The sequence below is a fragment of the Cucurbita moschata genome, unplaced genomic scaffold (assembly GCF_002738365.1).
Source record: "Cucurbita moschata cultivar Rifu unplaced genomic scaffold, Cmos_1.0 Cmo_Scf00002, whole genome shotgun sequence".
NCBI lineage: Eukaryota > Viridiplantae > Streptophyta > Magnoliopsida > Cucurbitales > Cucurbitaceae > Cucurbita > Cucurbita moschata.
This window is the reverse complement of record NW_019268518.1, coordinates 3,267,701-3,279,940: the sequence shown is the minus strand read 5'-3', so window position 1 is coordinate 3,279,940 and position 12,240 is coordinate 3,267,701. Positions and strand designations below refer to the sequence as shown.

Below are 12,240 nucleotides of genomic sequence, written 5' to 3'. Positions count from 1 at the left end.
TACCGTTAATTCGAAGAGCGGGTTAGAAAGACAGTGAGGCCAAGGAATTAGGCCGTCCGTACACAAATCTCAATCTAAGAGCGATTTACCTGTAGAACAGATTCTTCCTCAGCCAATGGAGTCGTCGACGACGCCGACGACGACAACGACGACAACAAATCAGCCGTTCTTTGTCCATTGTTACAGCAATCTTCTTTTCGTCTCTTCGCATTCTCTAACATAAATCCTCCTTTCTTCTCTTTTTCTCTGCCAATCTCCTTCGGTTTACCTCAATGTCCTCCGCCGCCGTCGATAAGTCCTTCTTCTGCCACCAGTGTGATCGCGACGTTACTGTTGCTGTATCCAATTCCTTGGAGCCTTTGTGCCCGTTTTGCAATGAGGGATTTCTTGAAGAGTATGATACTTTCAGCTCGAATGCCAATCTTGATTCTAGGTCATTTTTCCTTCCCGATCCTTTTCGTGATTTTAATCCCCTTGCTTTCTCTTCTTCGACGGTCGTTGATCTTCAAAACCCTGGTTTGTTCTCAAGAACTTTGAGTCCGGCTTCCCAGCTTTGGAATAGACATCAATCCGATTCGTCAGGTCAGCCGGAGCCCTTCGATCCCTTTGTTTTTCTTCAGAATCATTTACGGGGAATTTTCGACAGTGGTGCGGATGTTGTGTTTGAAATTCAGGGACATCCTTCCCGCTCTGGCGTTTCAATGCCTCAAAATCTTGGCGATTACTTCATTGGACCTGGCCTCGAGCAGCTCATTCAATTGCTGGCCGAGAATGATCCGAACCGACACGGAACTCCACCGGCCTCGAAATCGGCGATTGAGAAGCTTCAGAACGTGACTGTTACAGAGGAGCTTTTGAATTCGGAAATGAACCAGTGTGCTGTTTGCTTAGATGGGTTTGAAAAAGGTATTGAGGTTAAGCAGATGCCCTGCAAGCATATATTTCACGATTATTGTCTTTTGCCTTGGCTTGAATTGCACAATTCATGCCCTGTCTGCCGATTTGAGTTGGCAACGGACGATTCTGATTACGAGAATCGAACTCGTGGTCGCCGGGTGCAGGCTAATGAATCTAACGGAGAAGAACCAGGGTCAGGAAACAGTGGAAGTAGTAGCGAGCGCGTTGAGAGGAGCTTTAGAGTACCGCTATGGTGGCCATTTGGGGGCCGGAACGATGGGAGCGGCTCTGGTGGTGGGAATGACAGCGAAGGAGAGGGTAGCCCGTAGGATAAATACTCAACATGTTCCGGTAACTTTCTCTCTTTGCTTTTAGTTTTGGCTTTTACAGGCTTCTTGCTTTGCTGTTTCTTTCACAAGTCTTAGATTACTTTTTGCTGCTTGACTAATCTTGCTCTAACTCTCCGTTGAAGAGCTTTCAAATATTGAATCTTTGTCCAAATTTAGTGGCTCTTAGATGCTGGACGTTCTTAAGTGGGATAATGTGTCCTTCAGTTCTAGAGTTGGGTATTCATTATTTCACGTTAGCCTCCCCCATAGGTGGTTCTTGAGTGAAAGAGAATGAAGGGCCTATCCGACAGTTCATTAATAGAACACACGGTTTCGTTACAGAAAACTTGTATGTTAACTGTCTAGCCCCGAAAAAAGGAGAGAAAAAAGTTCATAGTATTTTTTCTTGTTCTGTTTTGAAGTAATTGTTCATATGGAACACTCTTTGTACAATAATATATTTCATATAGACTCGAGCGATAACAGTTAAAAAAATGCATATTAAATAAATTTGATATTGTGCACTCGAAGAAATCCCGAGGTTGTTTTGCTCTCGAGCTGCACTGTTAAAGGTTATCTATTGCTTTTGCTTATTTGTACTGTGGAGAGAGCTTCAATTCGAGACGGAGATGATGAAATAAATAATTTATGGTGTTCGACTTATCAATTTGTAAAAAACGTAAAGCAAGTATTATGCTTAGGATGATGCTACGCTGTTACTAGTACCTTGTGATTAATAGGTGATGTTTCTATGATGTATGAAAGGAATAAATGCTTGGAATACTGGATAGCCAACATGAAATTTTATTCATTAAACGATCTTCTGTGCAATGCAGAGTTTCTTGGTGGTGTTTTATCCTCAAAAAATTCTGTTGTAATTATAATCTTTTGATGATTATAGCAAATTATAATGCCATTCTGTTATTAGCTGCTTTGGACGAGGGTTTTCTCTACACTCAGCCTCTAGGTTGTGCTCTTCCTCTATCTGAGATAGTTTCTTATGACAAAACAAAGATTACAAAAGATAGTAGTAGGGGAAATAAGAACAAGTCCACAAAAAAGAATTCAAGTATTGTGATTACAAAGACAGAGATAAGTAAGAGAACTGCTAATATCCCGAACTTCACTTGGAAGTCCTGACTTGCCCAAAGAAATTTGTGGGCCCTTCCTGATCATGCTTACCCATCTCTGTAACCACTTAAAGGAATGGCAATGAAAAATCTTTGAGGCCACCCTTTGGATTGCATCAAGAGTTTTGTGTCCTCTGCTTAGACTATTACATTTGCAACAAAAGAAAATATTGACTTTTGGCATTGAAATGCAATGAATCTTTTATTATCTACCTTTGACTTGAAAGTCATCAATGAATATTGGATGAAGTTCTCCATCTTCTCTGTGTGTTTGTTGATATCATTTTTGGATTGATTCACCTGTTCAATCGTTTGGACTGCGGCCCTTTTCTGTTTTGTTAGGTGTTTTGTATGGCTTCTTTTCTGTGCTGTTGCTATTCTCTGGATCTTTTGTTTTCTTTGATCTTTCCTCAACGGAAGCTTTGACTTTTTTTGTCAAAGAAAGTTAATTTGTTCAAATGCTTCATTTATCTCTTCTATAGTGCCAGGCTCGTCTCACCTCTGCAAATAAGACATCTCATTCATGAGGTATGGCTTTTCCGCTTTAATATGAAGAAAACATCTCATCTACATCTTTAGAAACAGCACGTTGCATTAAAATACAAGTGTATTTTCATAGATTCCTCTTGTGTCCAACTCAAGCTCTTTTAAAACATTGTACTTTTGCTTTGACCCAAGAAGCGTGTGTAGCAATAGATATAGTTTGGTCCTTCTTCTCGTTGGCTGAAAGGAAGAAAGGCTCGAGATATTAGAAAGTTGCCTCTAACTGAGTCGTAATAAGCCCAAGCTTTAGATCCATTTTGATTCTTATTTTGCCTAGTTAGTCTTCTTATTCTGATGATGATGAATGAGCTATTAATTTGATTGAACTTCAATGAACATCATAGTTCCCTTGTTGTTGAGTTGATTCAAAAGCATTTGTGCAAGTGGCTTACGCTTCAAAAGTCAAAATGAAATATTAGTTTTTTCGCTCTCCTTTTGAGAAAGCTTGTGCCTTTATTAATGCTAAATTGTTCGAGTTTGTAATGTACCTATCTAAGTTTTTCTTTCGAAGTTTCTGGTATGTATGTGGCTTTGCAAAGATAAAAAGGAGCCCTCGCACAGTCAATGTCTTGTGTTCCTGACAACAGTCTTGGCAACATTTTATAGGGGGTATAATTAGGTTGGTTCGGTTAAATTCGGGTGGAGACCGAGTGAATAACGTGTAACAGAAAAAGGATGTGCAGGGAGAGGAATGAATTGTGAATGTAATTGGGGAATGTTGTGAGTGGAGACTATGTGATTAGGACGTGGGCTTTAGTGAATACATGAGGAGTTATATATGGACATAGCTCTAGCATATAGTGTGGTATCTTCCTGGTTAGAAAGGCTTGGCCTTTTAGCAGAGATGGGTGCTCTCAAATTCTCCCTTGGACTTGCATCTCTCTGCTATCTATAAGAACTGCTTTCTATTAGATTTTTAGACATTGGCTTAGCACCAACCAAACCAACCAAACCGAACCGAACCGAACCAAACCAACGACTTTAAACTTACTGAACTGAATTGGTGCGGTCGGCTTTTTGGGGTTTTGGGTCTCTATTTATCTTAATTTTAAATTTTGAGTTGCACCCAAGCATTTTGGATTACATAATACAACTACTAAATTGACCAAGATCTGAGAAGCATAGACGAGAAGATATAGATAGATGATAAGACACAGACAGGGTGACATTTTATTTCCTAAAAATTTAGATAATATTTGTTATTAACTATGATGTGGACATTTAGTATACATGATAAAAAAGAGATTGGTATTTGTTAATGTCTTTCTAAATTCCAATGCTTGTTCTTTGACTCAGAATTTGAAGACAATCCAAAATTGAATAATTTTCTTCGTAGTTTGAAGTAAGTTCAAAATAATTCATGCCGAGACGATATAATTAGAGTCGTGTGTACATGAAAAATTGGGAGTTGTGGAGCTGGTGATAGCTGGTGATGGGATTAATTTGTGTGTAGGCATGCGTGTTTTCGTTTGAAATGCTCAGTCATTTCCTTTTCTTATACGTCGATCTTGCATACGAAACACGTACGTTATGATATGAATTTTCTTTTGTTTCTCCATCACTAGTCTATTGGGGAGTATGGTAGAACAGGGTATTTGGACATGGGTTGTATATTATAAGGTTTTTGACTGATGGGTTAGGTTTATGCAGGTTGGGGTTACTGAATTGCTGTCTATTTTTGGTAGATAGGCTTCTTACTTGTTCTTTCGTTCTGGAGGTAGAGATTTGAACCTTTAAGCTTTTGGTCGAGCATGTTTTAACTCGATAGAGTTATGTTTAAGTTACCCATAAAAGGTATATATCTAAGTTGCATAAATATGAGCTCATGAGATGCATCTTTTATAACGTTATATCCTGATCTTTTGAATTCCAAATTCTTTGTCCACTGTATAAATCAAACATAATGTTCAAATTCGACATCAATCGAACACAAGCGTCCCATATTGTGATTATCAACATAATCTATAGTTTTGCATTAAGAGTTGCTTATGTGCAGATTATGACATTAATGATATGAACATCCATGATTCTGGCAATTCCTGACCATTGTGTTTAATCTCTTGTCTTCAGGCAAAGAGGCTTTATTTTGAGGTTGTCTTACACATTTAGAAGGAATTTCAGCTCCAACAAACACAAAAACAAGTCAGTGGCTTTTAGTTGTCTCTTTCTTTTTCCTTTGTTTTTAAATTTTGTTTCATACTGCCGACAGCATGATGTATAGATGTGTTTAGTTTCTATACAAATTACAAATATGTTCCTCAAATCTCTGTTTAAGATGGAGGGTGAATGTGGATAACTATCTGATTCATATAGCGTTTTCGACCTTGTATTTTGAGTATTGAACTATAACGCTCCGTTTAATAACCATTTTGACTTTTAGTTACTACTTTCACTTACAAGTTCTTTTCTTGAGTTACCTGCTTTTTACTTATGAAAAAACGAAACTAGATTTTTAAATATTCAAAAAGATAACTTCGAGAATTGTTCTATTATCATTCTAAAGGTCGATAGTTTGATCTCTCACTTAGTTTTTGGTAAAAATATGTGATAGTTCATCATTGCGAAAAAAATCTTGCTAACGAGTCTCAAGTTTAGTATAATCTTGAGATTCTTTGACTTAAAATTCTCGAAAGACCCAAAGATTATGTCTGTTTGAGAGTTTTTTTTTTTTTTTCTTAAAAGTATACGTCTTTGTACTTTCATAATAAATGTTTCTTCTTTCAGGTGTTTTTCTCTTCTCGTTTGTCATTATTTCTTCTACATGGGAAGGATTATTGACACAAAAGGATGTCTTTGCCTTCATTGCATGTTCTCGATAAAGATCTCATTACATAACTTTTTCAGTAATCTAGTGGGTCTTATATTATATAATTGCTTCGACTCACTTATATCTAAAGAAATATTGTTTAGTATCCAAATAAGCAATTATTGTTTACCTCGAATGTCAGGAAATTAAATTTTAAATTTGTATTTTATAACATGAAATCACATAGTAAATGATTTTATACTATAATTTAAATTAAAAAAATAATAGATCGATTATTATTTTTTATGATGTATAAAAGAAAGTAGAGATATATAATTATTACCATATTATCTAGTAAATAATTATGTTCATTAAAGTTCAAAAATAAAAATAAAAAAGTTAGATTGTGACCTTCGTATTATCTCCATCTTTTTCATTAATTCATACTTTTGTTGGAAAATTCAAAATGCTTTCTTTTTCGTAAAGCAGTTCGTAAGAATATATTATTTTAAATTGTATTTTTCACGTTTTTTTTATTGATATATTCTCATTTTTTTAGTTCTATGAGATAAGATAACATATCCTCGATAATTATAATATCTTTAGATACTTTATTTTATAATATTTTTTTTGAAAAAAAAAATATATTTATCTATTTATTTTATTTATATTAAAAAAGATGAAGCATATCTTATACCTATTTTCTTGGTATAACTTTTTTTACTTTTTAAAAAGTATTTTTAGCATCAAAGTCAAACTAATTAAACTATTTTTTTTTTTTAATTTTAATGTTTTTTAAGGTAGAATGTTAGAATATTATTTAAATGGTTGAATTAAGACACGTGGTGTTTAGTCAAACAAGTTTGATTACCGATTCAAAAGTTGTGATAAGTTTGCCTGAGTCAAGAATTGACAATATTGTAGGATGACATCTATTACAAAATTAAAGGAAATGAGACTAGGTTTTTTAGACTAGAAGTAGACTGCCTAAAAATTATTTAGATCGTGGAAGTTAAAGATACTGTGTAGTGATAGGTAAGAACGTGGAAGTTAAGGATACCATGTAGTGATAGGTGAGAACATGGAAATTAAGGAAACCGTGTAGTGATAGGTGAGATCGTGGAAGTAAAAGATACTGTGTAGTGATAGGTGAGATCCAACACGGTAAGCTTAGTTTAGCAATCAACGAGAAGAAAAAATGCACCCCACGTTATACAACATCGAGGGGTTCCTAAGCTAGACCTAATCGAGAAGAGATAAGCCTTATGATAAGGTAACAATTAACCTAACGACCTAAACAAATTTATCACGTATAATGCTTACAAATTTATATTTAAAATAGTTCGAATATAATAATTTTATTGAATTTTAGGTTATATATATATATATATATATATAATTTATATCCCACAAAATATAATTAAAAAAGTAATGTTTTTCCCTTTGGTCCACAATTTTAAGTTTTTCATAAATGAGAATTATATGGAAAAGGGCATTTCAGTCATTGGGACCCTTTGCAAATGGAAGAAGATAAGCCAAGTGGGCCTGCTTGGGCCCATTTGCATTTACAGCTCTTTTTCTCTCTCAACAAATTAAAAAATAATAATAAAAATGCCAAATTTATTACTCTTTTTTGCAATAATGGTCCAATTTTAATTTTAAACCTAATCTGAAAATAATTGATGGACTGAATTACCCCTCATCCAAAATAATTGTCCTTTTGATTTTTCTACTTTTTGGGCTAAAATATGACATTTTTGTCACAATTACCGCGAGCCAAAACCCGAGCTTTATGTTTCAAACAACCATCCTTTTCATTATTTGCTCATTCCTTATAACGGTGTGGAAACCACTTACAAATTTTGAATCCTGATCTGAATCAAGGGTATAGGTCTGTAACGACCCAGATCCACCGCTAACAGATATTATCCTCTTTGTGTTTTCCCTTTCGGTAGGTCTGTAACGACCCAGATCCACCGCTAACAGATATTATCCTCTTTGTGTTTTCCCTTTCGGGCTTCCCCTCAAGGCTTTAAAACGCGTATGTTAGGGGAAGGTTTCCACACCCTTATAAATGGTGATTTGTTCTCCCCCTAACCAATGTGGGACATAACAATCCACCTCCTTCGGGGCCTTTCGGGCTTCCCCTCAAGGCTTTAAAACGCGTATGCTAGGGGAAGGTTTCCACACCCTTTATAAATGATGATTTGTTCTCCCCCTAACCAATGTGGGACATCACAATCCACCTCCTTCGGGGCCCAGCGTCCTCGCTGGCACTCTTTCCTTCCTCCAATCGATGTGGGACCACCCCCAAATCCACCCCCTTTTGAGGCCCAGCGTCCTTACTAGCACTCTGCCTCGTGTCTACCCCCCTTCGGGGAACAGTGAGAAGGCTGGCACATCGTCTGGTGTCTGGCTCTGATATCATTTGTAAGTACCCAGATCCATCACTAGCAGATATTGTTCTCTTTGGGTTTTCCCTTTCGAGCTTCCCCTCAAGGCTTTAAAACGCGTCTGCTAGGGAAAAGTTTCCACATCCTTATAAATGGTGATTTGTTCTCCTCTCCAACCAATATGGGACATTACAAGATCGTTACAATTATGTTTCAAACAAAACCTAATTTAAAAAAGTAAAATAAAATAACGTTCTTACCTTTTTAATTCCTAAACATAATCACTTTTAAGTATGATTAATTAAGTAAATGAAAAATGATTAATTCCGACCATATAAGTAATCAATGGCTATGATTAAATCAAATCTTTATTGTTATAGTTACCATATGGACCAATCATGTCTTTCATATTTTAATCCGAAAAATAAATAGGTTTAATCATATAATTTAATTTAATTTAATTTCCCACTAATGTATAATTTTAATATTATTAAAAATAGTACAAATGATTAAAGGAAATTGAAGATATTAAAGGGAATAATAAAATATAATTGGTAATGATTCGACATGAAATAATATTATATTACAAACTTTATTAAATTATTTCATTAAAAAGGGAACCATTGTAATGATTGTTAATCATTTGATAATCAATTTCCAAAAGTACTTTTAGCTGATTCCTAAATGTTTCATCACTGCTCCCACTTTCTTGGATTTTGTTCTCATAATAATTCACAACAATTTTATCCATCAAAATATTATTAGTTTTCATAATAACTCGTTTTCAAAAAACGCTATCTCCCCATTTTCTATAACCATCGATTCAAAATGGGATCAAAAGCTTGAGCATACTTTGTCGAGGTGTAGGAATCCAAATTGGCTCGACTCACTTAAGATTAGAAGTGAGTACCTCATAATCATACAGTTGCCAAAAAAAGTGTGATTGTGACAAGTGGTCGAGTAAATTAGGTTAACGAAACAAAAAAAAAATGATATAACTTTAAAATTTTCAGTTGAAGATTAAGGTTTGTTGGATGATGAAAGTCCCACATCAGCTAATTTAAGGAATGATCATGGGTCTACAAAATAGTCGAGCCTCGATTAAGGGGAGGCGTACTCCAAAAGAGTCGAGCCCAAAGCAAAACCATGAGAATTTTTTGTTCATTGAACTAAAATATCTTATTAGTATGGGTAACGTTCAAATTCGTAAGACAAAAAATTATATTTTTTTAAAACAACAAATTATTCGATAAATTCTCAAATTTTTTAAACCAATTTATTAAATTAAATAGCTACACACTTGCAATAATGAAATTTAAAGCTTTTTTTATTATTATTATTATTATTTTTAAAATCTACAATTATTTGAATTTCTTTTAAAAAATGAAACTAAATTATTTGGTATAAGGGCAGGTGGCCCAATAATTTGGGCTCTCATTTACTCTTCCATGGACTTCCCATGTGTAACCCTCCCATTAGGGTTTTGACCATTTTCTTATTTACCGAAATCGACCTTATTTATTTTCAACATTTTTGTGAGATCCGACATCGACTGGAGAGGAGAACGAAACATTCCTTATAAGGGTATGAATAGCTCTTCTTAGTAGACACATTTTAAAACCGTGAGGCTGACGACAATACGTAATGACCAAAAGTGGACAATATCTGCTAGTGTGAGTTTGGAGGCTCTTACAAATGGTATCAAAGCTAGACACGGGGCGGTATGCCAACGAGGACGCCGAGCCTCCAATGGGGGTGGATTGTGAGACTGCACATCGGTTGGAGAGGAGAATGAAGCATTTCATGAGGGTATGGAACCTTTCTCTAGCAAACGCGTTTTAAAACCATGAGGTCAGCGATACGTAATGGGCCAAAGTGAATAATATCTACTAGAAATGAGTTAAATGGCAATCAAAATTAGAGATATAATTACCATAATAATAATAATACTAATAATAATAATTAATGAAAAATGTTGACCATTCCTCTATTACTTTTTAGATTTATTTTATTATTTTCAATATTATTTTAGGGTTACTCTTTTTATTTTATTAAAACCAAAAGCTTTTAAACAATATTTTCTCTTGATTTTTTCTAAACATTCTTTTAAATTATTATTATGATAAGATTGAGTACCGTGCTAATTTTTTGTTCCAATTTTACCCTTCTATTACACTTTTTTTTTTTTTGTATATTTTTTATTTACACGTGTGAATAGTATAATTAATTTAAATTATTTATTTTAAATATATGGATAATTTTAAGAGATTGATTAAATAAAAATTATATAATTATAAGTTTCTAATAAATTAACCATTTTTTCCTCTTCCCTCTTCGTCTCAGTCGTGTAATGATATTTCTCTAAATGGAAAGCACGGAACCGAATATTTAATTGAAGGTTTGATTCTCGTGTTCACGAGTCTGTTTTTGCAAGTGATATGTCAAATGTGAGGATTTCACTAAAATTTATCTACCGTCGTTTGTGTTGGTCACAGTTCATCAAATCTGATTGGTTAATTTTTTTACTATATATATATATATATATATATTACTTTAAAATTAAAAAATTATAATTATTAATCAAAACAAATGTATGTCATAATTACGGGAGATGTATTTTTCTGTAATTTTTATATATTTAAAAAAAGGGAGAAATCATTTAAATAATTTGATTGTAAATATAAAAAATAATAATAATATATATGTTTATTCGATAAAACAATGACATTATTATTAATTGTAACATATTATAAGATGAAAAGTAAATAAAGAAGCGCGTGAAACTCAAACGCCCACCATCAAACCAAGCAGCAAGCCAGAGAAGCAGAAAATGAGAGATATGAAAGTGAGAGATGTGGGGCCCACTCAATGAGAGAGAAAAAATAAAATAAAATAAAATAAAATAAAATAATAATAAAATAATAAAGAAAAGTGGAGGCAGCACCCATGTGCCTCCTCCTGTCTCCACCAGCTGCTGCTTCTCAATGATTAGAGCCCTCTGTTCCCAAACACTCCCTTCTTCTTCAAACCCCCAAATTCAGCAAAAACTATCTTCAAATCCTTCAAATCCTTCAAATCCGCCATTGCCACACCTTCAATTTCTTCAGCCATGTCTGGTTCTGATGGCGTCTCCCACAACAATGGCGCCATAATTCCCCACTCTCAACAGAGCACCCAGACCACCACCAACAATGGCGCTCTGCCTCTCAAGAAACCCCCTGCTAAGGACCGCCACAGCAAGGTCGATGGCCGTGGCCGTCGTATTCGTATGCCCATCATTTGTGCTGCTCGTGTCTTTCAACTCACCCGCGAGTTGGGCCACAAATCCGACGGTCAGACCATTGAGTGGCTCCTCCGTCAAGCAGAGCCTTCCATTATTGCCGCCACTGGCACCGGCACTACTCCGGCTAGCTTCTCCACCATCTGCGCTTCCCTCCGTGGCACTCCTGCCGCTCTTTCCTCTTCAGCTTCTCTCGACCATAAACCCCTTTTGCCTCCTGCCCCTTTCATTCTCGGTAAGCGCGTTAGACCTGACGACGATGCAGGGCATAAAGACAACGACGGAAACGGCGGCGGCGGTGGCGGTAATGGTGGTGGGGGTGCTATTTCTGTCGGCCCTTCTGTTGGTTCTATTATGGGTTCAGCTGCTGCGGGTGGATACTGGGCGTTTCCAGCTAGGCCGGATTTCGGACAGGTATGGAGTTTCGCCGCTGCTGCAGCTCCGGAGATGGTGATTCAACCGACGGCGATTTCTCATCAGGCGTCGTTATTCGCTCAGCAGCAATCAATTGGAGAAGCCTCGGCGGCGAAAGTGGGAAATTACCTTCCAGGTCATCTGAATTTGCTTGCTTCTTTATCAGGTGGACAGGGAAGTTCCGGGCGGAGAGACAACGACCACCGTTGATTTAATAATCCCGCCGTCGTTCACGGCGGCACTGTAACAATTCTCTCTCGTGGGTGTTCGTGTTCATAGAATTATATAAACTACCCTTACCCTCTTCCTTGAATTTCTCTATCGTTTTCATTTCCCCTTCTGGTGTGGAGCTTAGAATTTTAGGGTTTTAGGGTATTGAATTCTTAGCTTAAAATGAGTTCATCTCTAGGGTTTTCTTCTTTCTTAAGATTGATTAGGGTTTTTCAGCTTAGAATCTTGAGGTTTTTCATTGCCAGAGGAACAAAAAAAAAAACAAAAAAAAAAAAAA

The 12,240-nt window shown here is 35.8% G+C and overlaps 2 protein-coding genes across 15 annotated transcripts; both read left to right on the top strand.

The window, feature by feature from the left end:
- On the top strand, positions 1-5,876 carry LOC111461423 (E3 ubiquitin-protein ligase RING1-like). Of its 14 annotated transcripts, XR_002713573.1 has the most exons (5): positions 2-1,248; positions 2,839-2,884; positions 4,550-4,616; positions 4,970-5,041; positions 5,624-5,876. XR_002713573.1 is itself a non-coding variant. In XM_023104992.1 (2 exons), exons 1-2 carry the CDS (start codon positions 273-275, stop codon positions 1,064-1,066), a joined length of 639 nt encoding a protein of 212 aa, XP_022960760.1. In that variant the 5' UTR covers positions 1-272; the 3' UTR covers positions 1,067-1,202. The 14 variants fall into 14 exon arrangements, 2 of the variants coding, with proteins under 2 accessions (XP_022960760.1, XP_022960730.1); XR_002713575.1 differs by lacking the exon at positions 2,839-2,884; XR_002713572.1 differs by lacking the exon at positions 4,550-4,616.
- A 5,100-nt stretch (positions 5,877-10,976) lies between these two features.
- Positions 10,977-12,225, top strand: LOC111431092 (transcription factor TCP21-like). Its single transcript, XM_023067609.1, has one exon. The coding sequence runs from the start codon at positions 11,148-11,150 to the stop codon at positions 11,940-11,942; it is 795 nt and encodes a 264-aa protein (XP_022923377.1). The 5' UTR covers positions 10,977-11,147; the 3' UTR covers positions 11,943-12,225.
- The last annotated feature ends 15 nt before the right edge of the window (positions 12,226-12,240 follow it).

What these genes read in the sequence shown, in the direction of transcription:
- LOC111461423 (XM_023104962.1), top strand. Translation starts at nt 273, where the DNA reads ATGTCCTCCGCCGCCGTCGATAAGTCCTTCTTCTGCCACCAGTGTGAT.
- LOC111431092 (XM_023067609.1), top strand. Translation starts at nt 11,148, where the DNA reads ATGTCTGGTTCTGATGGCGTCTCCCACAACAATGGCGCCATAATTCCC.